Source organism: Podarcis bocagei, assembly GCF_964188305.1.
Source record: "Podarcis bocagei genome assembly, chromosome: 15".
Taxonomy (NCBI): Eukaryota; Metazoa; Chordata; class Lepidosauria; order Squamata; family Lacertidae; genus Podarcis; species Podarcis bocagei.
Window position 1 is genome coordinate 19909950 of NC_138141.1, and position 27660 is coordinate 19937609.

A 27660-nucleotide genomic window follows, 5' to 3' on the forward strand; every position below is an offset into this window, starting at 1 on the left:
TAAGGTGAGAATGTCAGCTGAGAACAGCAGCTTAATTACTGCTCCTAATTACTGGATTAGCAGGAAGGCTCCTCTGAGGTATGACATATAACAGTGCTCTAAGTCACAGGGCAGTAAATTTATACTTGGACTGGACAGTTTTTCATTCAGATCCCTTCTCGGTGACAATGCTTGTCATAATGGACTGCATCTAACATTCTCCGTCAGCTAAGTGCAAGGACTTGTGTACTAGCAGACCGGTGAGTTTTCATGGAGCACAAGAGAAGAATGCAACAGCTGCACCGGAGGAAATTCAATGAACAGCATAATATGCCACCTATTGTGTAACCAAATTACCAGCAACCTGCTCATATATTCTCTTGGCAACAGCGTTCCACTGGCCCAAAACACTGAACAGTGAAACAAGCAAACAGCTCAGTGACTTTTAACTCCGTACTATACTACTTTAGATACAACCCTATGTCTCATCCCAACTTATGCTGCCCTCTCCTTTTTTCTCAAGTGTCATGTACATGGATGATGCAGTTGTATAATTTTAAATAACAATTACAGTGGACTCATGTGTAATTGCAAGAGCTAAAAGCCTGATTTTGGCAAGTTATAGAGGTGCAGCCTCTCCAGAATTTAGATGAAGTTCCTGGGTGTATCCGTGACAAAAAAAAGAGGTCACTGGCTGGTGCACCTGTCCTTAGGAATTGGAGGTGGGTGGGTATAGGGGCACATTCTGGGAACGTAAAAGACTACACACAGCTTCACAGCCACAGTAGTAGAGGTGGGAAGGCTCACAAAAGGTATTAAATTCAATTCCACTTTGGGAAACCAACAAATCAACTAAAGGATAGGTGAGAGAGCCCAACACTTTACCTGAAGGAGCAAATTGGGTTCCAAAGAGAGGTTCATCATCAGGCCAAGCAGTGCATAGAGACACTCTGGGTATCTGGTGGCCTTGCCTTTGTTCCAGCACTCATCCTTCACAGGGAGAAGACAAAATAAGCACACTAGGATTTCACAAAAACTGTTGAGGTATGTGGAAATCTCAGTGTCTGGGGCTCATAGCTTCCTCATATTTCCTGCTCCAGGGACTATGCACTCCCCTTTTGGTCACTCATTGAATCTGACCACTCCTTGGGGCAGGCAAAGCACATGTTTTTTTACTTAAGAGGTCCTGGGTTCAGTTCCTGGCATCTCCAGATGAAAGGATGAAAAGGAATTTGCTCTCCCCGAGACCCTGGAGAGCCCTTGCCAATTACTACACAAGCATTAATGGACTATTTGCATCAATGGTCTGACTCAGTATGAGGCAACTTCAGGTAGTTAGTTACATGAGACCATAACACCATAGTAGTTCCAGATCAGAGGGTATGATGCTATTAAAACAGTGACAGGTTGTTAAAGGAGGTCATCTTTCCATTGCAACAGGAAAGGAAGGTTTCTGGTTGGGCTTCCCTTTCAAGTTGACTGTCTCCCCACCCCCCACCCCATTCCAAAGGTGAGATTACAAACTTCTACTTGTGAGGAATGAAGTTTATTTTCTGAAACAGTTAATGCTTTGGAAGAGTATGGCTAAAGCAAAAGTGACTTAAGTTAATGCTCTATAGCAGGCGTCGGCAAACTAAGGCCCGGGGGCCAGATGCGCCCCCCCCCCGTAAATCCGGTCCATGGACCCTGCCACCCGCTTAGTCAGTCCCCGGGTGCTGCAGACACCTCACCACGTGGGGACTGAGTTCCGTGACGCTGGCACGGCTTCTGGGCAGGCAGTGATGCTGGCGTAGCTTTGGATTGGCTGCAGGAAGTTCCTGCAGCCAATCCGAAGCCTCGCCGCCCCTGCACTGAGGTAAACCCAGCACGGCCATGGATGGAGAGGCCGGGGGGGCGGCGGGACTGGGCTGTGCCGTGGGCATCGTGATGGGCGTACTGCGGGGCTTCAGCCAGAGCTTGGCACACCTGCTGGCCCCGCACCTGGCACCTGGCTCGGCGCTGCTGGTGGTGGCACACTCAGTGGCCGCGCTGGAGCAGCTGGAGGGTGAGCTGTGCGCGGCCTGCCTGCTGACCTGGCCTCGGATGATGGGCCACAGCGCATGGTGCACGCCGCCTGGGATCTCCAGGGGGATGGGCCGACGGAGCAGCTGCTGCTTGTCAACAACACCGGTGAGCGGGTGCCGCCAAGATGTGCTCATGAGCGTGTGCAGAGTGCGTTCTTCCTCCAGGTCCAGAGGCAGCTGAGGGACCGGCTTGCAGGGTATTTAAATTTTTCAAATATAAATATTTGAAAAATATAAATCCCCACAAGGTCTGTGGGACAGTGGACCGGCCCCCTGATGAAAATGTTTGCTGACCCCTGCTCTATAGGGTCATTTCAAAAAGCCACATTTTAAAAAATGACTCTGAAGCTTTGTATCCGTGATTGCATCAACATTTGGGTTTGATATTATTGGGTGGCATATGTCTTAGCAGCTCAGTTTTGCATTCAGTATTAACTTTTGTGTTTTATTTAAGAAGCAAGAATTAAATATTGAAAAAAGGGTAGCACAGAGAAGCAAAGGTAGGAATAAGAGAAGGAAGCAACCACAGCCCATACAAGATGGGAGGGGACAAACTCAGCCAATGCAATGGAGAGCATGCTGCCAGGTCACACCTACTCACCAGAAAACTCAAACAGGCCTGCCAGCAATCTGGGCTTTCAGTCATCTGCATTCGGATGACCACGTCTGAGCACATGTCTCCCATGATGGCAATGCAATGGGCGAGGCCCAGCTCGTTCAGTGTCTCAGCAGAACTCTTTTGAAACGAGTGAAAACAGGTTGGCACAATGTGAATTTTGTTGTATATCCACCCATAATACTCCACAACCAGACTAGAAATTTTAGAAGATTCCATCTCTACTGAAAAATAATCCTTCATTCCTTCATTACAGTATTTGGAAATGAACATCCCCAAGGAAATGCCAAATCTCTGTGGGGGCAGCCCTGAGATGAGCAGAAAACAATCCAACAATGTAATTTTCTTTTTAATGGAAATGGCTTCATCAAGCTGCTATGAGGACCTCATGCCATGTCCTTGTCACTCAATTCCAGAAGCAATGGAGGGATTTCCAGGGCTGCTGCTTAAACCAGCTGAATCCCAGTGTGCAACACTAGCCATGAACAAACTCTTTCCCCACTGCTGAGGACAAAAATGGGTGAAACACTGATGAGGGACAGAAGCACCTTGGGAACCTAAAGTTCTATCTGAATTGTCTTACCATGATTTAGTATTTGTAAAAGTACTTAAAAACAGATTCTGGATCCCTTTTCACGGATCCAGAGAGTCAGACTCCATGGTGATTCCTGTCTCAGTGCACCAGAGTTAGGCACAAGGGTATGGCAAAAGAAAAGCAACTGCCTAGCTTACTCAAGACCCAAACTCATCATGCCCACCTGCCACCTTCACAATCCCTCTGACAAAACTGGGAATTCAAAAAGGGCTTCAGGAAACATCCAAGCTACCCATTTGTTTTTTTTTTCTTTTTCCTTATTCTGCCTCCAATTGTTTCCAACTTTTCATCCTGCCTATCATCTTCCAGATCTATGTTATGCAATTCAGTTTTAGCTGTAAATAATCCTTGCAGAAATTTGAAATGAAACCAAGCTGCAGCATACAAAATGGACAAAAACAATGCTTTGAAGCAAAATTCAGGAACAGAGAGGTTTTCTTACCAGTAATTCTATGAATAGTGGCAAAACCTCTGTGGAGAGTTTGATACGGCACTGAATTTTGAACCTGGTAACAAAGTGAGACTGATCTTTAGACCTTAAGAACACTAGAGCCTGCTGGATCAGGCCAATGACTCATTCCTGTTCTTACAGTGGCCAACCAGACCAGACGCCTGGGCTCCTGTTCTTCCACAGATGACTGGAGGGACATATTAAGCCCGCCAAGCCTTTCCAAACAGATGCCCAAACCTCTGACTCAGTGTCATAATTCACTAAGACAAGATATGGTGATGAACACTAACTCAGATGGCCTTGAAAGAGGAACAGACAAACTCATGGAGAACAAGGCCTTCAATGGATGCTAGTCATGATAGCCCTATGGAATCTCCATTGTCAGAGACGGCATACCAATGCCAGATCCAGATGGGCTCATGTATTCCAACATTCTGCTTCTCCCAACAACCAGCCAGATACCTCCAGGAAGGCCACAAGCAGGGCTTGAAGTCCAGGGCCTTCCCTCATTGTTGCTCCCCAGCAATTGGCAGGCAGCAATACATTGCCTCCCTTTACAAGCAAACCTCCATAAAACTATTCCAATCAAGATGACTCTTTAGAGATTTGCATCTTAGTGGTTGCCACCTAGGTCTTCTCAGACATAGGGTGCAAGCCCTGTCCTGTTAAAGCAGTCTACAGTTTAGATATGAATGTCAGGATTCAGTAAACTCCCAAAGCTAGTTCTGGATAAGGAAGGAATCTAAGAAGGGCAGCTTACTTCTCCTCTGGGACTAAGCTGGTCAGCAATTTCAAGGCACATCTAGCTCTGCTGTCAAAAACCTTGATGAAGGACATAAAGATGTGTAGCCACCTGAAAAACAAAGCCAAATATGTCTTGGGTCACCGAGATAGCAGAGGTAAGCAAGCAGGGTAGAATCCCAATTGGGCTGCTTAAACCTTGGATTTGCATTCCAAGTCACGTTGAATTTTTATTTGTACTAGGCACCTAACGGGGGGGGGGGGGGAGACAGACAGACAGACAGGTGAGGAGGGAAGGAGGGAGAACAGGACTAAGTTTTAGTGAGTTCTTATCACTGAAAGGAAACAAACCCAAGCTATACTCAAAGCAATCACTCTCCCAATGAAAACGATCCATCCAAGTATCTCTGATGCACCTTCTTTCATGCTAAGAAAATCACATGAAATAGCTAGAGTGGGTGGGTGAGACAAGCAATTCATTGGCGTAGACAGGCAAATTATGTCATCTGGAACAGTAAGCGGTCAGTGAAGTGTTGGGTCTTTTCTACAGAAGTGGACAAAGGAGTCTGACTCACCAAAATATAGCTGCATTATGAATAGAAATTCTATTTTTTAAAAAATGTATTTGCCTCAGTGTTGGAACTTCATGTTATAAAATGTTGGTACAGGTGTTAGAAATGTCTTTTGTTCCTCTGTGATTTCAAAATGATGTATTTAAACTTATGTCATTCTTCAATTGGGGGGATTGTCCAAGTTAAAAACAGCAAATCGAAGCAGATTATCCCTTTTGCACACATTTGTAATGCTGCACAGTGGCACTATAATCCTAGAAGTTATTGATTACAATTTCCAAATCGACAAGCCCAAACTTAAAACTAAAAAAATATTGATGCAAGGTCCAAATGAAGCACAAGAAGAATGCAAATGGATCTTTTTCTCCAAGATCAAGTCAATAACTAAAATCTGTCCTGATTGCAGTTGGAAACACATGCTTATATAAGCAATTGTAGTGATATGCCTGGTATCTTAACTGCAAAAAGGTGCTTCAATATGAGGTTTACCACATTTTGCAAAAGTAAGAATTTTATGTCCTTTGCACTTGACTATCTGAGTAGCATCAGTTAGATTAAAAAAAAGTGTTTTCCTTCACTCCTAGCATTTCATGCACTAGCTTAACAATCAGGTTGTTAGCACAAAATGTCATCTCTGTCCTGTGTATTATAGCCCTAACGAGGGTGATGCTCTCAGACACACTGGATAGACCTTTAAATCTCTTGAAGAAGCAGCAAGGGAGAAAGCAGCTGCAGCTCATTCACTCCCTGGTCTTGACATCTGCCATAGTCTGCTGCTGTCTTGGTGGCTCCATCACCCTCAATGCCAGGAGAATAGCTTTGAGTCCCGAATGGCTGCAAATTCATCTACACCTCACCTTCTGCTAAACCTTTGCACACTGCTGCTCCATCCGGCATGTAGGGCTAAGGCAAAACTAGACAAGCTTAATCCACACTTTCCAAGCAGGCAAGAGCACAGCCTTTTACCATGATACCAGATGGGACTTCTTCAACACACTGAGATGCCTTTTAATTCCTGGCTAGGCTTACAAACAATGCAAAACAGTGAAGTATTTTGCTTTTAATTACACCACTGAGATGTCATTTACCCCAGAGACTGTGTTTTTCTTGGAGGGAATTTTCTTTATTACCAGCAAACTTATTACTGTGGGTGGGGGGACCCAGGGAGATCGACGTGAGTTTCCCCAAAGAAATTAAGGAGCAGCCATTTTGCTTCAGCTTGTCTATAAGTGCTTTGCCACTTCAGAACTCTGGTGCCCAGTAAGAAGGAGCTATTGCTGAAGGAGGAGGAAGCAGAATCTCCCTACCCCCATTCCTTTTCCTGCTTTCCACCCAAAGGGACAGCCTTGGTGTGTAGGATTGGATGAGCACAGGGGTGGGGAGCCGCCCAGGGGCCAAATCCAGCCCTCCGGGCCTATCTGTTTGGCCCTTGGAACTCTTACAGAATATGTCCCCCTCTTCAAGTGCTTAACTGTGACTATGTCTCTTGCTTGCCTGGATGGAGAGAGGGGTGAGAGAGATACAAACAGGCAGGCAGGCAGACAATTCTGGTGCTTGTCTGGCTAGAATGTACCCTTCTGTCGCACCTATTATTCTGCCCACTTTTGCCTCAAGCACCCCTAACATGTGGCCCCTGAAGGCTGCCCATGAAGGAATGTAGCCCTCAATCTGAAAATTGTTCCCCACCCCTCAGTAAGTGGCTGCTTGACATAACACTGGAAAGTGAAGTGCAAGCCCCAAGGCCAAATGCAAGATTCTGCAGAAACCGGGAAAAAGGAAGTCAAGTCAGACTCAATGAAGACAAGCCCAATTCCCAATCCAAAAGCAAAAGATGCTGAAGGAATGCTCCTCGAACTTTAAAAACCAAGGTCCCATTCCAAGCAGTCTGAAAAGCTAACACTGGGACTGAAAATACGTAGGATGCTTGTACTGCTCGTAATCTCAGCTTCAGAGACTGAGCCCCAACATGACTGTTTCAGCCCCGACAATTTTTCCTGCTCTTCCTTGTTTCTGCAGAAGGACTGGGACTGCTTAAGCAAGCCAGATTAAAATACAATACCTAGTTGTGTCCAGGTGTCGGACCAAAAGGATCCTCCCATTCTCTGTTTCTGCATAGAGAGAAAGCAGGGCTAAGCACTCTTCTTGGATTTCGGGCACTTCAGAGAGCAACAGAGAAGGAAGTTGCAGGTTGACATCAGGATGAGTGAGAAGCAGGCGCTGGTTCTCCTCTGGAAAAGAAAACAAGAAAGAAAAACACAAAAAAATTCAGCTTGCTCCACCAGGTACTCTAAAAGTCTTTTGTCAGCAATTTTGTCTCTGTTCCAAAATCACTCAGCTATGTGAGCACTGCTCTGTCATCTGCTTGAGGGATATGTCTGTAGGAGTAATGTAAAAGGAAGAGTGTTCTGTCTGCACTCTCCATTACTCCTTTCCCTCCCTCTCTCCTCCCTCGTGCCATTTCTAAAGGGCAAATTATATATCTCATTCATACATGAGAAGCAATTCACATGTCTCTTTTAGTCCTATCTTTCAAGCATCACTGGAGGACACAAGAAGTGCAGCTTAAGGCTTAATTTGAACAACTTCATGCTCCAGAAACTTGTCTAGCTTATTTCTCTCCACCATCTTTTTGAAAGTCCATTCCCCCCCAAAAAGAAACCTCTGGTCCCTCTGGCTGTATCCTGCAGCCATCTAATTTCTGAGAACATGCCTTCAGAGAAAGCTTGACGCTAGCCGGACTCCTTTGTCTAACACAAATGTGAGACTGAGCCATGTCTAACCATTTCAATCTGGCACTGACACATAACTTAAGTCAAGGATTTTCAGAGCCACATGGACACAAAAGACAATAAGATGATGCAAAACCTCTCCCCTGTGGTAATCTTGCTACACCACTGCCATTATTAACTGCAAAGGACTATTAGTTATTAACAGCTAAGAAAGTGCTCCTGAGGTCCAAGCGCAAGCAAAGAGGAGGCCAAGGTAGGAGTTCCGAGAAGTAGGTTGAATATAAAAAGTTTAATGGGCAGAAGCTTTGTGAAGGGCCTCAGGGAATTGTTAGTGGGAAGTCCAGAGGCTCACTGCAAATGCTGTATTTGCCGTAATTACATTTGACCTGCAAATCTTTGTTGCAGGATCTTGGAAAGATGAGCACTCACAGGAGTGAATCACTGAAAACAATGCTTCCAAGCAGAGTCAAAGCCGTATTCATAATACATTAACAATAATTGATGTTGCTTACCATTGTCTTTGCAGGCTGCTTGCCACAGAAGGAGAATGGAAATAAACAGCTCCACTTCATCAGGAGATTTTGTCTTGGTGTGGAAAACCCTGGAAAATAAACAGGTTCATTAAGCATCAAGGAGAGGGGCAGGCCCTAGGAGATGTGTTGGTCCCACAGAATAAGGAAACATGAAGCAAGTGAGGCACAGCCTTTTGTTTGGACAAACTGGGGGTTAAAACATTGGTGCAGGCTTTTGAATCATGAAAGGTGCTTTCTCAGGCTGGATGTTGCCCAGCCAGGCCATGTATTTTTTTACACAGCAATGTTATGCTGGCAAAAAAAATGGTCCCCCCAAAATGCAACTCAGGGCAACACTAGCAGAGAGTGCAGGGTTTTATCTGTCTACTTAGAAAGCAAAAACTGATGGTCTGACTCAATATAAGGCAGCTCCCTATGTTCTTATACCTCAGTTCTAAGCTTTAACATTTCTCCAGGTGCCTTACAAGAGGCCTCCTGTTTTCTCCCAGAAGGCCATTAAAAGATTATTCCCATCCTAATGGATTGAATCACTGTGGACCTCAAGATACCATTCAAGTTACTATTACATTTTGCACAGACGGCTTTTGCTCGCATTCACTCATTGCACTTACAGCTCCCCTGGATCTCTCTTTGTTCTGTTTTCCGAAAGAATTAAAAAGAAATCAGCAGTGAACAAATGTCTTTGATCTCCTCCAGGCATCAGATTTAGGCAGCTGAGAGTAGCACTTAAAGTCACCAGAGTTATTGCTTTTCAAGAAGTACAACTTAGCACATTGCAAAAATGAAACAATATGAAGCAAGGAGCTCATAAATCCTGCAGGAAGATCCTCTGCTTTGATTCTAAAAACATTAAAGAGATACTGAGAAAAAGTTCCAGCAGTTAGAGCAAAGGAGGCCTGAACTCCCTTCCTGGTGAAAATCAGCACAGTGTACACTGCCTTTGGCTGAAACTAGTGGAGGTCTTCCGCCCTGGGTGAATGTGGTGCTTTAGAACTCCTAGATCTGATACCCTTTTATGTTATGCTTTCCTAACCTACACTTACCTTCAGGCTTGACAAATTAAAAAGACTAAGCCTTCGGAAGGAGCATGGAGGATGCACCAAAGTCAATTTTCCTTTACACATCCAAAAGAGCAGATTTTTTGTGTGTGCAAAGGGTTACCTAGAAGTCAGTAAAACTTTGCAACTGGCTGCCACATTATCGGCTGATCAGCCCATCTGAATTTCATACGGGCGATTGTGTTTCTTGGAAATAGACTTGCTATTGCTCTGGCCTGTAACACCCTTCTGTTCTCTTCACCCGAGAGACCTTACCGTTGTACGACTGTGTTGTCATTGATGATACTGAAGCCATTGTTTGTCCTAAATAAGGCTTGCTCAGTGCCTGCAACAAATTCAAAGATAATCATGTCAGAGAAGTATCATGACATGCTCACCCAATACCCAGAGATAAGAAGCAAGATCACTAAAGTCAGGGCTGACAGAGGGAGCAGCAAGCAGCATAGCACAAACCACTCAAAACAGTGTTCTTCGAGGCTTTCAGTAAGCAGCATTTCAGGTCACAAGTGCTGAGCACCTCTCAAACATGAGGCCTGCTACTTATATGCACACCCTGGGGGTACTCACAGTCTTGCATCAACGCAGTCAGAAGCCTAATCCCATCCGCATAGTACAGAATGTTCTCATCAGGGATGCGGAGCTTCTGGAGCAATTCCTTCACTGACACAGCTGTGTGTTTTCCAGATTCAAGCTCCTCCATGGCCCTCTCCTCCTCGTGCTGCCTTTTCTCCTCCAAGTCTACTTGGTGTATGTAGTCTGAAAGTCCAAAGGGGGGGGGGAGGATGTAGACCTAAACAGGACACATAACCTATAGCAAAAACTAATGGAACGGAATTCAGTGAACATAAAGCATGGTGTTCCAATTAAGTGTCGGGTCCTGGTGTTTAAGTAGCAGCAAGCCAGAAGTACAAACATCGTGTTTCAAAATACAGGAAGCTAGTTTAAAGTCGACAGCAGGATGGCAGCAGCAGGAAAGTGAAAGGCTCTTTATACTCCTTACCTTTGCACAGCTTCTCTTTTCCAGGATCAATGTCTAAAATCTTCAGGTAGCATTCTCTGGACTGAAAGAAAAAGGGCAAGATTTTACAGGAGGGACAATTACAGGAGATCCATCAATGGGGGATTTCCTCCCAATGCAAATACTGACTTCAGAGGAAATAGGTTAAATTTAAAGAAGGGCAAGAAAGGGCTACATTTTCCCCTCCATGCCTGCTCTGAAACTATTCATTATCAAACATTCCTGTAGACAGGCACTAGAAAGGAAATTCTACTTTTTCTCCTGGGTATCTCTAACCCAGACATGGCTCAACTCCTTTGCTTTTCCTCCCTTAGAATAGAGACAGCCAGTGATTTAAAATAAAACCCATAAAAAAGCTTTGCAACATTTTCGTCAGCAAGTTAACTGCAAAAGCAGCAAACCTACACATTCTGAACATGATTTCATCAGGACCAGGCTGCTTAGCATACCTTCTTTTTGGCACTCGCCTTTCTTTCTAAAAAGCACGTAAGAACAAACAGAAGTCAGCAGTGTGAAAACCGAGAGAATTCTGGATAACTGTCTAAATGAATGGATAAACTGGCATAGAACAGATATGAATACCTAAAAGTCAACAGGTCTTACCTTACTGTACTGCTTCTGGGCCAAATATGCTTTCCCCATGTGGAAGAGAGCTTTGATGCATTTTTCATCACACTGTATTGAACAGAATTATTCAGTCAAGCCTTCAGCTATCGGTCTCCACTATTGACCTGGCACTACACAATAACGGCAACAGTCAATTACTACAAACTGACAGTTGTTCCGTACCTTTAGAGTACTATCTTATAACAAAGTGTCCCACCGAGCCAGGACAAAGTCCAGGTACACAGGAAGCTGCCTTATACCATGTCAGACTATTGGCCCACCCAGCCACACTGACTAGTAGGGTTTCAGGCAAGGGACATTCTTAGCCCTACCTTGTGATGCTGTTGGGGATTGAACCTCGGACCTCATCTATGCAAGGTATGTGCTCTGCCCTTGAGTTCCAGCTTTTCCCAGACTCATAGGGAAATGCCATGCTAACCAACTGCCTACCACCCTTAGATGGAATGCCACTGCAGGATGCTAAGGAGCCTGGACTTTGGCCATGATTCAAAACACAAGGCAGCCAACAAAGTTTTTAAGAAACCACATTCTAGCCGCTTGAAAATGTCTCCAGATTGACTGAAACAGGGTTTCCCAAACGTGGGTCTCCAACAGTTTTTGAACTACAGTTCCCATCATCTCTGACCACTGGTCCTGCTAACTAGGGATGATGGGAGTTGTAGTCCAAAGAGAGCAGAAGACCCAAGTTTGGGAAACCATGGACTGACAGTTGAAGAACTGGTAATGGTCTGTTGTCGTGTTTCTTTTTCAAGCCCTGAGAACAGAACGGTGAACCTGTACAGCAGGTAATTAGAAGGCAGTGATGCTTCTCTTGGGGCCCAAGAAGTAAAATCAAATAGATTGATCTAATTCTTAAAGGTGTCTGCTATCAGGACATCTAAAACACTGTTCAGCCACCCTGGCAGGAAATTATACTGAAATGTGGTCATCGCTTATACTGACAGATACTCACCAGACTTTTGGCGAAAGCAGCTGTTTTGCTGCACCTTTGCTGGCGTGCTGTCTAGTGCTTCCACCCTCACCCCGCTAAATCAACATCACTTATGATATTACAAGTGGCAGGAAAAACAATCTTTCAGAAAGCTTTCAAGGCTTCAAATCCTAAGTGGACATTAGTCTTTCTTCTCATCTTAAAGGCAAATGACTGGGACAGCAACACCAACATTGGAAGACAAAGGAGCTTTTGGCTGCAGGTACTTACAGGATCACAGCCAAGGACAACATTCACTCAACATCCACTGACAGGCAGGGCTGCAAGAAGTGACGTTAATGTGCCTTCTGGCTTTGGGGAGTGAACAGCCCCAAACACAGAATGTCAAAAGCCAGTAAAGACTGGCGGGAGATGAAAAATCCTAGTCAGATCAGGATATAGGGCTATACCCTTGGAACCCTGACAAAATAAGGAGAAATTATTCATCGAGAAAGGACAAAGAGAAAGGAACTGAGTTGGGGAAATGCACAACCAGATTAACCCTACGGCTGTGAAACTGCAGATTCTCAGCGAAAAAAAGCAACATCACTCCCACCCACATACAACATAGAGGACCTCTTGGAAGAGCACTTTAATCTGCAACTAATAAGCAAGCTGACTACATGGGAAGTAGCAGCTGGAGTGCATTTCCCAGGCAATCCAGGAAAAAGTCACCCCAGCATAACTCCTCTTCCAGCTCTGTGGAGGGACAAGCTGTAAGACATTCTACGGAACCCTAGCATAGGGATCCTCCAGGCAGGCCGAGGAGACAAATGCCCGAGGAATCACTCCAGGTGGTCATACGGGAGCCTATGGTTGAGTGAATTTCACAAGGTGACTGCATAAATACTGATGACAGTGGAAAGAAGCTCTTGCTGATTAGAGGAAAGAGCCCCAGCTCACAGAACAGCATCTGTTTTGCATGCAGAAGGTCTGCGGTTTCATCCCCAGCATCTCCAGGGAGGGCTGGGAACACCTGCTGCCTGAAACCCTGAAAGCAAGTGACAGACAGTGTAGACAATACTGAACTAGCTGGAACAGCATTCTGACTTCCTGTACTCCTGTGTAAATTTTGTGGGCTTTTTAAAGAACAAACCAAGAAAATCAGATTTCAAATGGCAGCGGATCAGCTGGTCTCTTCTGCCTTAAGTGAATACCACAAACTCATGAATATCTTAATATATCTGAGGTGACACAATTGAGCTTTGTCAGCAATGCACTGCTTAATGGAAATCAGGATTTTAAAAAAAACCACTTAAAATGCATCATCGTTCAGCTTTTCCTTGTCAAGTGAATATGTCAATGTCACATATGCTCGGGGAACTGAACAAGAATATTAATCTTCAAGTTTTACACGTATCTTAGAAGGTGTCATAAGATAATTAATTTATCATTAATTACATCAATCTTTAATTAAATATTTGAATTGAAACAAATGAGAAATTGGGAGATTTGTTCCATAAAGGAGAGATATAAATGTTAAAACTTCTCTGCTCAGCATCTCGTTTAGGTTTTTAATGGAAAGCCAGAAACTGTGTCCAGGAAGACAACTCAGTGTCTCTTAAGGAAGCATAGGACTTAATTTTAATCCAGTAATCATAACCAATGCAACACCTTTCTTTAATTGTGAATAATTTTGGAATCTTTAACACATTTTGACCTCCTGAGAATTTCCATTATATGGAACAGGCTCGTGAACATAAGAACTCTACTGGACTAGATGGTGCACCTAGTCTAGAATCCTGTTCTCAGAGGTCATCCAAATACCTCTGGGAAGCCCACCAGTAAGATATAAGAGTAATGGCACTCTCCCCATTTGTGATAGCCAGCAACCAGTAAGGGAGGTAATATATTCAAGACTAGTAGCCTAGTCATGATAGCCATTTTACCACCAGAAATATGGTTTGAGAGAGTGATTGGGTTGCCTAACAGCAAGGACCCTTTGATCCAAGTGCAGATCTTCATCTACGTGGCCTGACTGTCATCTGCAAGTGCCATCACAAAGCAAGAGAGAGGTTCATGGCAACAAAGGGTCGTGAAGCATAGAGGTTTGGAAAAGCATGAGAGTTTTCTCATGATGCTCTAGAATAGCTACTACCTCCCTGTGCCATGAAAAGTGGCTCATCTAGCTGCCTAAACTTTCCTTGGGGTACTTTTTTCTTTTAATGGTTGGTTTGTATTTAATAGCTTGGAAGATGGATCTACCGAGTCCCTCCATCACCTGTATTGTCTCATTCACACACCACTAGGTTGAATGTACCCAACACTTTCCCTCTTCAACACTGGCCGGCTGAGAAATGTAGGGGGTCTCTTACCCTTAAAGCCCAGTCACAGTCACTGATAGCTTTTTCATAGTCTTGCAACTTGATGTAGGCCTGAAACAAAATGGATCAACAGAGGACTATAAGTTGAAGTACAGTTGCTAATTAAAAGACAGGTCATTTCTGTGAGTCTTTCCTTGTTCAAAGTATTCAACTGATCTCAGCTAATTAATTAAACTCAATTAAAGTGATAAAACCTGCACACACTCTGGAAAGGCTACAAAAAGTAACCCTTGACAGATGCTCCTTACTCTCCCAGGCACACCTTCACAGAGTCTTCAATTAAATTAAACCAGAGTAAACAGGGAGAGGTCAAAAAGCATCGAACCCATGATCAGAAAGGGACCTCTATGCCTCTGGGTTTAAGGCAATGAATTCCAGCCCTGTTTCAATTATTGTCAAAAGCACCATTAATTAGAACAGAAGCTGTTCCTCTTACAAAGGCATTTAAGAGTTAAGGTCCTAAATCAGAGAAATCTGACTCTTCAAAAAGCTGAAGGTCAAAACTACAATATTACAGATGTGTTTTGCATCAGTTGGCTGTCCTGTGAGAGATGAATCTAAGAGTTCGTGACCAACCACATGATGTAATAGCCTCTTAAAATGCTTGACAAAATGACAGTACAGATCTGGAGAGTTCCACTCATGATGTGAAGTGCATAAAGTTCTTTATGAAGGATGAGCAGTGGCACTTTGTGAGCTTTCAAATAATGTGTCCTGGAGTTTTTATGCTGCCAGTTAGGCATTGTAGTGGACAACCTGGTGACCAAGATATACCCCAAGGGAAGGGAAGGGAAGGGAAGGAACTTGCCCCGACACACCCCATGCTTTCCAGTGTGTAAAGCCTGTCAGCTCCCCAACCCTATGACATGTTGGGACCAGGAAAGCTTGGTTCACCTGCTATTGGATACTCTGGAACACACACACACACACACACACAAAATATCTAAGGACTCTGATATTTTAAGAGCCCCCAAGGAGCCACAGATGCACACTGTCTTACACCACTTTTGTACCAGAGAATTTGGCTTCATTTTTTAGCATCTTTCAGGATGTCAGCAGTAGCCATGTAGCATGCTTGAGTTGCATCTCCTTTAACAGAGCAGAATGCAGGATAAGTAGAATTGAATGAGTTTTGTCAAAGAGCAGAGTCTGCAATATTCTGCCAGTAACTTTCAACCATATTTTCTCCTAGATATCCTATTAATATTCATTGTTGAGAACATGGCACGAAATGAAGCACATCAAATCCTATTATAAGGAATGTGAAAGGTGACGCAAGAATTGCACAGAGCTGCTTGTAGCTCATTTCGAACATGCTTAGACTCTAGAAAGGCCCACAAAGACGATGTCTATGTTCCCATTAGAAGGTGCTGAAGGTCTGGCTACATTTCAAAGGAGCAACTGTAATGCACATTTAGCTGAATTACTTGTGCCTCCAAAAGGGTATTGGTTGGAAATTGGTTGGCAAACACTTTGAGTTTTACCTTTGGTCTTCATCCTGCCCTGCACTCAGCTATCACCTGTAGCACCTAGAAGCTGTCAGCATGTGACAGAAGCCACACCCTGAGATACGACTTCGATTGGTCAACCAGGTGAGGGTAACCCTTGGTTAGTTAGGGACTTCCCCTGCATGTGAAGACAGACTCTGGCAGATTGAGCAGATGAAACTAATAGTGGGTCAAACTGTTAAAAAGGCAGCTACTACACCTGCTGTGTGCAGAGGGAAGAAAGGGGCAGATGGGGCTCATCAACCTGGGAAGGTAGGAGAAGGAAACACTGATCCTAAACCACCGCTACACTACAGGATATCTTCGGGAGAAGAAAAGGCTAAGGATTAAACCCTACACAAATCTGGAGTGGAGTCTCCAAGACGGATGCATGGCGCCTTGTACGCCTCCTTCTGTCAATTCCTGCAGTCAAGCTGGTGCCAAACGTATTGCTCTTTTTTCATCAGCGAGGCCAAGATGAGGGCCTTGTCGTCTGGATAGACCAGGACCTCCATACACACAACTGCCCTCCACAGTCACTTACGGACTCATTGTTAAAATCGTGTTTTTGGAAAACAATCTTACTCGACTACAAGTGATTGCCGAAGAAGAAGAAGAAGAAGAAGAAGACGACACACTGCCTAGGCTTGCACTCCAGGGAGGTCATGTTGGTGTTGCTAACACAGTGGTTTGACTTCACCCCCAGAGGTGCGCTCCATTATCTCTCGAGACAGACTAATGCAAACAACAGTGTATTCAAAACTTAGCTGAATACCACCCCTTTTTAAAACCCACTGTGCTATACTACCGGTATACTACCAGTGGTTAGTACAGTTTGCTAAATAAACATGCTAATTTAGACAACTCTGTGGCGCACCAGAAAATGTTGTGATGGAAATGGAAAATGTCCCTATGCTAATTCCCAAAGTCAAAATTTGCCTGAAAACATGCATCACTGAAGCTCAGCTGTGCAATTCTCATGAGAGAAGCAGGCAATGCGTTGGCGGATAGGTGGGTACTAGGAGGGCAATACTAAGCCAAGGCCATACAGTCCTGGGAATCATGCAATGCATTTAAAAAAATGAATGCATTTCTAATGCAGGATATCTGGAAGGAGTTGGTGACCCAATGTTACAAATGACTAGAATAACATTGCCATGTTTTCCTTCCAAGTTAATAATATTATCTTCCAATGTGAAAATATTATTTTCCAGGTAAAGCATTGTTTGCCAATAAACCAGGTGGTCTGTTTCAATTGCAACCATGAATCTATGGCTTTATCTTTAGCACTGCTTATATTCAGACTCAAGATTAGAGCACCAAATCAACTACCTGCTGTGGGGATAAAGTGGCCATCATTTGTTGTTCTTGCCCCACACTGACCTGTGCTCTGTTGGTGTACAGCACCTGCATATCCTTTTGCTTCTTGAGGCCTTCAGTGTACTTCTGAATAGCCAGTGCATAGTCCCCTTTGCTGAAAGCATCGTTCCCTTTTTCTTTCAGTGCTGTGGAAATGGTAACCAGATTCATAAAAAGCCTTTGTTAGGTTAGACCCAGAATGTTAGGTGGAAAGTGGGTGGGGTGGGGGGTATGAACCAACATCCTGATTAACAATAAACAACTAGGACATGTCAAAACCAAACTGTTACCGTTTGCTAAGGCTTCATTGTGCTTCCTTTTCCTTGCTCGCTCTTTGGCATCCTTTTCTAAAACGGCCATGAAACTCTCTAAAAGCCAAGAAAGCGGAGATGCAAGTTCAATCAAACAAAAAGAGCTTGATCGCTTTGGAAAGGGGAAAGATGAAGGTAAAATTGAAGAGCAAAGCCATATCTGAGATGTGAAATGGAAATTGAAAAGGGCTGTTTCATTAATGTGACATCAAATCAGAACAGGGGTAATAAGCTTCCATTTAAACAGAGACCCATAGCGCTGATAGTGATTTTAATCCCTACATTTGAAAAAAACCCACATTTCTAGGCGACAGGGTCTTTCTAGTTTCTGGATAATGAAGTGATTAAAAGATACTGAAAAGCACTTCACACACTGAAGATGCAAGCCATCTGGGCTTGTTATGTAGATGAATGAAACCAGTTCTGACTTGGGAATTTAAAAGAAAAAGTGGCTTTAATGGTGTAAGATGTCTCAGGATTAGTAGAGATAACTGGCATTCCAGTCCCTCAACTAGATACAGGGAACTCAAGGAGCCAATCAAGGCAAAGGGGAAAGAGTCTGAGGACATGTCAACACTGCCCACCCCTTAACTCACGTGCAATTAATCGTAGGGCTCTGACAAAGAACAGCAGAATTACTACTACCATGACACTCCGTCCTCACAGAGGTGTATGTATCTGATGGGGTAGCCGGTCTATAGGTTGACAGTAGACGGACAGCCAATCTGTGAAACAGGATCTGTTCCTTTTCATTCCATGCATCCCCACAAACAAAAACAGCAGAGGAGTCTCTTGGGATATGGCTTTCTTTCAAGACCCACCCATACATGGGCAAATGTAGAACCTGGGCTAGAGTTTGCTTACAATACATGTATGCATCCTTTGTTCAACCTGCATATCACAGAGATTCCTGTAGTACTCCCAGTTCAAAATACACTGGAGCAACGTACTGAGCCGCTTACCTGGATCCATTGTTTCCTGCTGATCTGGCAAATCCTAAAAGAGGTGCATCAAAGCAAAAAGTTAGTTGCAAGTTCGGAGGAAGAAAGAGCGTGCTGCAACATACTGCTTGGCTGTGGGGTTTTTTTAATGGTACCTGCTGCATGAAAAGAAAATGAGGCTCATTTTTCAAAGCCACTTAAAAAATAATAATAACCTATATTAACCTCAAAAAGAAGAACATTTTCAACAGCTGTCAAAATTAATTCCGTCAGGAGCATTAAAAGCCACGGGAAGGAAACAAAACAAACTCCCTCCCACCCAGTAATTTGGGGCTTAGGAAACTAAAATCAATTTGGAGAAGGATTTTGCAGACACTTCAACAGGGTAAATTGCCATTGTGGACTGACACTTTAAAACAGCAATAATGGCATGCTGTTGTACATTTCATAATTAACGTCCCAATTCGACGAAAACTCCTGCTTTCAGTGTTTTATTTATTTTTTGCAGGGGGGGGGGTATCAAGCTTCTACTAGCCCATAATAAAAAAGTGTGAGAGTTTCATAACTGGAGCCAGTTTAATTTTGCTACAGCTGATTGAGGAAGTTAGTCCGTCTGTATCTAAACATGCAGAACAATGGGGTGGAATGAGATGATGGAGTCCCATAGTGATAGAATGGTCAGACTGTCTTTAGATTACAAAATAGGGTGAGATTACAGGGTCCCAAAAATGGTAGAATGGTCTGTTGCACTTACAGATTACAGGTTACAGATTAGGGGATGCCGTTAAAAAAAACAAAAAAAAACTTAGAAAATTAGCACAAGAAGAAGGCTGGGCTACAATGCTATTTTCAACATGCAGGTTTTTTTAAGGCAAAAAATGGCAGCCCTCAATTGCAGTCAGAAGTGGCATAGGCCAATCTACTACCATCTAACTGTGATACCAACGTGGATGCAGGCCTCAGTCAGCTATACTCAAGTACAATCTGAACTGTCAATGAGAATGAGCAAACAGAATAATCAGAGACAAACAATCAAAGCAAGAAAACAGCAGGAAAGGGCTATAAAAAGGAGATTATTTCTCCTAATATTGACACACACTGTTCTCAAATAACAGTGGCATTTCGTTTTAATATTATGTGCATTTAAGCAACGTTGGGAAATGATATAGCAATTAGCAGCATACAGAGAAACCTTAAATAGTTCTTCCAAGAAAAGAAACTTGACAAAAGGCAAAAGTGGCATCCTGTAAACAGAAGTCTCACCTGGTTTGCTATATAATAGCTTAAAAGTACAATATGTAATTGTTCAAAGTCCCCTGTACCATCAGGGTACGGGGATTAGCGTAGCTTTACCGGGGCTCGTGTATTGATGCATGTTCTGTCCACTGTGGGCTTGTGTTTATCCTCACATTTGACAGCAGTGGAGTTTAATCTTTTCTCTGTGTCTGCAATGGCTTTCTCCTGGATAGAAGGGTCTGTGGAATTTAGGCCTTGAATCAGGTTGGCTGGAAACGGGAAGAAAAACGAAACAATTAAGCATGGAATAGAAAAGTTGTCAGACAAATAAGGAGTTCACTCCTGCCCTGAGTAATAGGTTTCAGAAATTTACATCCCACTGCTTCTGCACACGGCTTCCAGGGCAACGAGCAAGTAAAGGACAAATAAGGACAACAAACAAATCAATAAAAGCCACAGGGTAATACAAAGTATAAGAGCATAACAAACCACACCAACCAGAGAAAAGCTAAGCCAAATAGAAATTCGCCTGCCCTCAGCAGCAGCCTCCTCTGCTGCCACCAAGGTGTGGCAGTAGCTGGAGCACCTGCTGGTGGATGGGATGCCACACAGCAAGAGCATCATGAGCATGCAGGCACTGCTGGACCTCTTGGTCGGCTTCTACACCAAGGGCAGCCACAACTCAGTACTCTAGAGGGACAGGCTTGTCTCTGACTTCTTCAAGGGGGGAGGGACCTCCTGATTATCAAGAGCAACATATAGAATCATAGAGCTGGAAGGGGCCATGTGGGTCATTGAGTCCAACCCTCTGCAATGTAGGAATATTGTGCCCAAATGGTGCTCAAGCCCACAACCCTGAGATTAATAATAACTAATCTATCAAACTTCCTCATCAAAGGTGCCACGGGGCAGGCTACCCAGAATCAACATCCACCTTACCACTAGTGGTAGGCCCAAGAACCCCATCATCTCCACCATGGCCCACTACCCAAGGACCCCAGCCGGTGCAGTATCTGGCTGACCTGGCTTAACAGTGGGCATTATGTGTATTTTATGTGTATTTTAATGAACAAAGACCATAGTTTTTGGGGATATGGAGAACGTGTGGATGAACTTAACAGTGCTTAGCTTTTAGTTGCTATTTTGTTAGTGTTATTAATATTGTTTTATAGATCATAAATGCCACGCTGATTTGTTAATCATATAATATGATTTTTGTTTTAAATGTGATGTTCTAGCTAGAATCCTACAAATCTGATATTTGTAGGAAAACAAATCTTCTATCCCTCATGGTTGCACAGATGTGTTTTAAATTGGAATGGCAAAAGGAAAACTGTAATACTGGGTTTTTGGTTTGTTTTAAAAAGACCCTTAGAAATATTTATTTCTCTGTCATTTATTTTTAACTTTCAAGAACTTAGAATTCAAGTGATACTCACCTATGACTTGCATAGAGTGGTAGTCAACATGCTCAAGAAAGGAATATTTTATGTTAACTTCCTACGACTCAAATATGCAAACATTTTTTTAAAAATAAATAAATAAATACTGTAAATATGCAAACCAGGTGCTGCCCTCTGGCAAAGTAACATTTTGATGTAGATTCAATGCTGAACAAATTGCTCAGCTCAGATTTAATTTGGGGGCTTTCTCAGAAGCTGGCATGATGTACACCACTTTCAAAACATTGAGAAAGATATAAAAAGAGAAATGTTTTTGCAAAGCAGTGCAACTAGGCCAAGATTTAATTCTGAAGTCAGCATTTTATCTCTGCAGAACAGATTGGCTGTTCTAGACGCCTGCTCTCCTTGAAGTTCTGGCTTTGTTGCACTCGTGTTTATATGAAAATGGATGACCCAAGCAATAATTGAGATTTCTCCAAGTCATGAATTGGAAAGCCAGTTCTAATTCACTGAGGGGGTAGAGGCGAGATGAGTTGGGGATACTGCAGAAAGCAAAACGAAAACAAAGAACAACCATCATCTTCCCGTCTTCTCAGATGACCTGTACAACCCGTCTGTACGTTGCAAGTAAAGCAGACAGCAGAGGAAATCAAAAGATGCCGCACTACGGATGCAGAGGACCACACTCAAAGAAAGAAGCAATAAATTATAAACTCTATGCTGATACTAAGGCAGTCTTCCTCAGCCTGCTGCCTTTCAGATGTTTTAGACTACAGTTGCCACCAGCCCTCGCCCAGCATTACTTTATGATGCTGGGGCTGATGGGAGTTGTCATTCAAAACATCTGAAGGACACCTGGTTGGAAAAGGCTTCCCTAAAGTTTTCTTTCCAGCACAGGCTGTGCAAACATTACTGGCTTAAAATGCAGCAAGGCCATTTATTCCCTGCTGTGTAAATCACATTTACACATCATTGTACACATCAGTACAATGTGTACATGTGATTCCATGTCACCTGCTGTCTGTCCACACCAGTGGGCAGAGATGGGGTATGGATGTCTTCACGAGGCTTATGTTTCAAATTGAAACATTGGAGTTGATTTGGGGAGAAAAGGATGAAAATGCATAGTGCCTCAAAAAAGTACAGGATAGATGTGGAGTGGGGCTAACATGGTGTGTACACAGCTTTACAAACCAGTCATGGGAGTGCACAGGATGCAGTCATACAGTAAAGGACAGATGACAAAGGATAAGGCAACTCTCCTCTTTTATATGATTCTGACAACTAGAATTGTTTCTCCAAAACACTGGGAAATAAACCAAATACCTAGGACTTATAGAGAATTGTACAGCAAATTATGGGACTGGCAATTTTGAACAAATTAGCTTATGCTGCATGAAACAGCAAAGAAACATTCAGACAAAATTTGAAGCTGATTAGATACGGGTCAGACAATATTAGAACAATAAATACATCACAATGACTGACAATTCCTTTCTGCTTTTACAAGGGGATTTCTTAATACGTATTTGAATCTTAACAAAGTCACCCAGTGAACCATCCATGTGAAGTAGTTTATGAAATTGTAAATATATTTCAGTCGGATGTTTGGAGTGGAAAGTTATGTGAGAATCACTATATACTAGTGGGCTACATAAATGATGAATATAGGTTTTTTATTTCCACATTATATCCTTGAACAGCTTTCAGTAATCTTTTCATTACAAAATGGTGGCATAATCACTGTATTTGTACCTTTATCTTCTCCCTCATTTTGTTTAAAAGTGTGTGGGGAGAAGCTGGAGCAGAAAATTACTTAGATTACAGATGTGTCACTTTGATAAGGCTTCAGATTTTTCTATACTGATGCCACCATGGGGAAAAACTGGGGAGAAAAACACTTCTTTTAGAAATATAAAACCTGTATTAAGTAGTAGTTCCCTTAGGACAAGACAAGGAGAAGAGGAAGAAAAGAAGCAGCAGAATAGGGCAGTTTTTATATCACAGAGCTAGAGATTTTATGTGATAGTGTGCTAGGTACAATAAACCAAAGGCTAGCCAAAGTGAACAGCATTTTAGCAACCGAGACAGGATATAAATAACATTCAAAGAATCTCATTTTTATAATACTGATACACAGTTTTTCAAATGAGGGTAGGAGTGTTTTGCATTAGTCATCCTTCCCCTTCTATGCGGGAAGGTGGGCTATTTATTGTTGTACCGCATTGCTTGTCACCAAATACTATTCGCTATGCATATTTCTATAAAGCTCTGTGCTCTTTTTCCAAATCTCAGGGTTCAGATTATCTACCTCAAAAAGATTTTGAAACTGTGTAAATAAAACAATGTTTACAAAGAGTTACCAAAATTATTGTATGGAATAAGCTGTCAAGTTCATAGTCTCATAAGAATTTAAAAAAAAAGCCAAACTAGGAGGCTTTTAAATTATTGATTGTCATGAGAGCAGTTGCTAGCATCAATTTTTAAGGCAATTTTTGCAACACAGAGAACAAGTAAATCAAAGGATTACCGACAGCAGAACTTGTCAGATATAGCTGTAATGCTGTGTAGTCTGGTGATCAAATCTTTCCATCTCTGAACACTATTACTAGAAAGAGTTGTTCTAATAAATCATCTGCTTCTTTCACTATCTTGGTGCTTTCAAGATGTCTTTCCTATGCTTCTTAATTCTTTTAGGAAGGTGTTCAGGGTAAGCTGCAACATACTACTTGAATGGTCAGATAATGGCTAGAAATGTGTTGTCTAAAGAAAGTGTTTTACAACTCTCGATTTTAAAATCCATGCAAGCTGATGGTTCTGGTGCTATCCGGTGGTCAAGGGGAGCTGCAGCTTCATCACAGGTGACTAATTTCAAAGGGACCAACAATAGCCCGTTAAGTGACACAGAATTTTCATTTCCTGACAGATGTTATTCTAAAAGGTGGCACTGGATTCATTACTCAGGGCATGATCTGAAGGCACATGTAGCAGCAACCTCATCAAAGTTAAGCAATTCTGGGGCTGGTCAGTCCCTGCATAGAAACCCACTGAGAACTCTGTGTGCTGTACCACAGATGAAAGGTGTGATATAAACGCTTCATTTCATCATAGGTGTAATTCAGCAAATCAGTCAGTACAGCAAAGAGGATAAAATACTGAGTTTAAGAAAGGATCACAGCAGAATGCTAGAGAACACGAATTGCCTGCACAATGACCCAGGCTCAATCTCTGGCAACTCCGATCTAAATAATCAGTTAGTTAATGGGAATTCTTTCTTTCTGAGGCACTGGAGAGTCAGAGTAGAGAATGTTGGACTTAGATGGGCAGTCAGACCTGATACAAGGCAGCTTCCTATTTTCCTCTTATAAAATCCAGGTTGAAATCCCTGTGTAGTGAAAGTCATTTCTTCTTGCGTCAGCTGCCTCAGGTGTAGAACACTAATGGGTCATTTATTATTGTTTCACAGAAAGAAAGGTAAAGCAACCACATGCACAGGGCCAATTGCCAAGAAAATCAAACACAATCACATTTGATTTCAAAAGAGGCAACTTCCCCAAAATGAGGAGATTGGTAAAAAGGAAACTGAAAGGCAAAGTTAAGAGGGTCAAACCACACTCAAACACTTGGGGGTTGTTTAAAAAGGCAGTGTAAGTATGTTTACAGTGGAGCTCAAGAAAAACTGGCTCAGCAGTAATTTCAATTTCTCCCGCTTTAGCTGAGCGGGGTACTTCTCTAGCAAAGAAGAAGAACCTCCCTATAATTGCACCAAAGGATGCTGTAGTGAAAAATCAGGTGCTGCTGACTGGCTGGGACATGCTCAGCTCATGCAAGGTACTGTTCAAACAAACTTATGGCTGACTTACTAACTTCATCCACATCTCTAAGGAATTTTTGCAAATCCTGTTCTTCCTGCTCTTTGGACATCTTGACCCCAAATACTGAAACAATCTGTATGAAAGGAAGAAGAGGAAAAATTATAAAACATCTCAAACTATTTCATAATGTCTAAAGCTTGCCACCTTGTGGTTGTTTCATGGGTTCATTAGAAATGGCTAACAGTAATTTTACGTTATGCTAATTTTGAGTTCTGCCTATGCTGCAGACATACAAAGCAGATTTACTACCATGGCTTTTACTCGGGACACTTCTGAGGCAGGGCTAGAGTTCACTAATCCTCAGTATTACTATCTAACAAAACTATATATGTCCCAATAGTGTAAAACCTTCTACTAAAGGCCCTTGTAGAAGAAACACTTTTAGCATTGCAAAAAAGGGGTGGATGGGGGAGTCTAATTTCTGGTGTTCCAAAGCCAATCCAGGGCAAAGCTGGAACTGTAGGAGCAGCTGGAGGGAAGAAGACAAAGAAGATGCTGAGAGCATCCAATAAGGGGTGAAGTTTCAGGGAAGGGGGGGGGGAGATGCTATTTACAGGACAGAGCCAAGGATGAGAAAGAGGAAGGCACTTTCTAGGGCCTTGCCTTTCCCATTGCTGCAGAAAAACTGGGGGGTGGGAGAGACCTAAAAGGGAGGGGCACTATTTTTTCTTAAAGGGGTTAGAATGGTTATTCCTTCTACCTAATACTAATACACAGATTTGCTATCACTAAATAAACTGACCCTTCTGGGGGCAGAACAGGTGGGACCCCCCCCCCTCTCTCTGTTGTTGGCATCTGTTGCTTTTACAGATTGCATGGCAAGCAGAAGAGCAACAGGGGAAGTTTTATATATATATATATCCATACTTCCACTAGGGTGGTGGGAGCTTAAGCTGCACCAGTTGGATTCTGGCTACACACTCCATAGTGTATAAATTACAATACAGTGCTTTTTTTCCTTAAAAAATGTTTAGGGGTACTCTCATTTTGACTCAAGAAAATCACCATTTTATAGTTCAAATCGGGAAAAATAAATACAGTTAATGGTCAAAAGTACAAAGATTCACAAAATGTTGAGGGGTATGCGTACCCCTGAATCCCCCCCAGAAAAAAAGCACTGACTATATACACACACAGTGTATAAATTGCATATAAATCTTGAAACTGAGGTTCTGCCCCCCCTAACAAAGCCTGCCCTTCAAACAGATACCTGAAGCCTGGGTTTATTTTTTATTTTTATTTACATTTAAAAGAAAATGTTCATGATCTGGGATCTCCCCAAAAACTCAACAACTCAACTTTTGGTGCGACCCCCCCCCCCACAAAAATCTCAACAACTTTTTGCCCAACAACCCCCCCCCCCCGCCAAAAATCCTGTACACAGATCTGAGGACAGGCTCCGACATCTCCTCTTAGAGCTGCCTTGAAGTCCTGGAGAGCCGCTGCCAGCCAGTACGGACCATACTGAGCTAGATGGACCAAAGTCAAGTCCCTATTTCCCCAGAATACCTGGGGAGGACTCGGGAATTCTTATTTTCGGTTAGGAAAAGTGCTGAAAGGCTCGAAATTAGGAACAAATACCAGGGACGGACTTGAGTCGGGCTTTGGGTTCCTTCACAGGCCGCGCCGCGTCCCGGCGGTCTCCATGGTAACCGCGCTGCCCCCGCCGAGGAGTCCAAGATGGCTGCCCAGCGCGCAGCCCCGAGAGCGGAGGGGCGTGGCTATGCAAAAGAGCCCAAGGGGAAAGGAGAAGTCATTGGCGCCACAGAGGAGGCGAGGGAAGAGCCGCGCGCCTGTGGGCGGAGACATGTCTCTCCCGCCTGTTTGTACCTAAGCGCTGTGATGTCTAAACACGGGTTGCTCGAAAGGGATTCTCACGTTCTCCTTCTAAGGCTCACGCTCTTGCAGCTGAGACTGCTAGTAAAAGCACAACGTCCGACGGCATTTCACCTATAGAGGTTTATAGCCAAGCAAGGAGGTTTTAAGCTTCCGTGTAGTCCCTGTAATACGAAACACTGACATAGAAAGATTGGAAAACGTTTATTGAATATATGGGAAATAATTATGTACAGCTGAAAACGCAGGCAGCATTAAGATAAAGTCAACAGTGTAAATAAGTTTTGCTGCATAGCTGTCAACTTTTCCCTTTTCTTGCGAGGAATCCTATTCGGAATAAGGGAATTTCCCTTAAAAAGGGGAAACGTTGACAGCTATGTTTTGCTGGATGCAATAATGGAATACTGAATGGAATTCTTTTTTTGTAAAATATGCCAGGATTTATTATATGTAAAATGAACCATGGGTAAAGAAGAAGGGAAGTCACTGATATCTTAAGGGTGTAAAAATGAGTATTTTAAATTGTAAAACAGAAAATTTAATAAAAATTTATACACACACAAAAAACCAGGAAAAAAACACTGGTCTAGAAACACTCCATTCTCACCAAGTCCTGGTGGATTTATTGTAGCCCCCCAAATGTGTTACATTAGATATGTTTGTTGTTTTAAATATGCTCATCTTAGTAGGTTTTATTTATATATGTGATTTTTACCATTCTTCAACAGGACCCCGGGGGCAGTTGCAATTTTGATGAAACCAAGTAAAACAAAAAAACCACCAGAAAGCATTAAAATGCTACCATTTGAGAGCAGACAGCAGAAGCACAACCTACACCAAAACAGCAGGAAAACTGTGAAGAGGCCTCCCTTGGGAAGCCAGCCGGGCAACTGCTCTGCACTTTTCCTGCTGTTTCAGTGTAGGTTGTGATTCTGC

The 27660-nt window shown here is 43.0% G+C and overlaps 1 protein-coding gene across 7 annotated transcripts in view; it reads right to left on the minus strand.

Moving 5' to 3' along the window:
* The window catches only part of TTC12 (tetratricopeptide repeat domain 12), a 32343-nt gene extending 5720 nt beyond the window's left edge, over positions 1-26623 (minus strand). Inside the window, exons 1-17 of one of the 7 annotated variants that reach the window (XM_081171529.1) lie at positions 26470-26623; positions 24877-24961; positions 19728-19879; positions 18396-18429; positions 17413-17490; positions 17147-17268; positions 14268-14327; positions 10959-11030; positions 10338-10398; positions 9905-10093; positions 9593-9662; positions 8259-8347; positions 7077-7245; positions 4465-4557; positions 3696-3759; positions 2644-2778; positions 865-969 (exon numbers count right to left, since the gene is read on the minus strand). In XM_081171529.1, coding sequence (XP_081027655.1) covers positions 865-969; positions 2644-2778; positions 3696-3759; positions 4465-4557; positions 7077-7245; positions 8259-8347; positions 9593-9662; positions 9905-10093; positions 10338-10398; positions 10959-11030; positions 14268-14327; positions 17147-17268; positions 17413-17490; positions 18396-18429; positions 19728-19879; positions 24877-24937 — 1554 coding nt within the window. In that variant the 5' untranslated portion in view covers positions 24938-24961; positions 26470-26623. Of the gene's footprint in view, positions 1-864; positions 970-2643; positions 2779-3695; positions 3760-4464; positions 4558-7076; positions 7246-8258; positions 8348-9592; positions 9663-9904; positions 10094-10337; positions 10399-10958; positions 11031-14267; positions 14328-17146; positions 17269-17412; positions 17491-18395; positions 18430-19727; positions 19880-24876; positions 24962-26397 lie in introns of all 7 variants that reach the window. The other 6 variants (XM_081171535.1, XM_081171530.1, XM_081171533.1 and 3 more) reach the window with 6 other exon arrangements.
* Positions 26624-27660: the final 1037 nt, after the last annotated feature.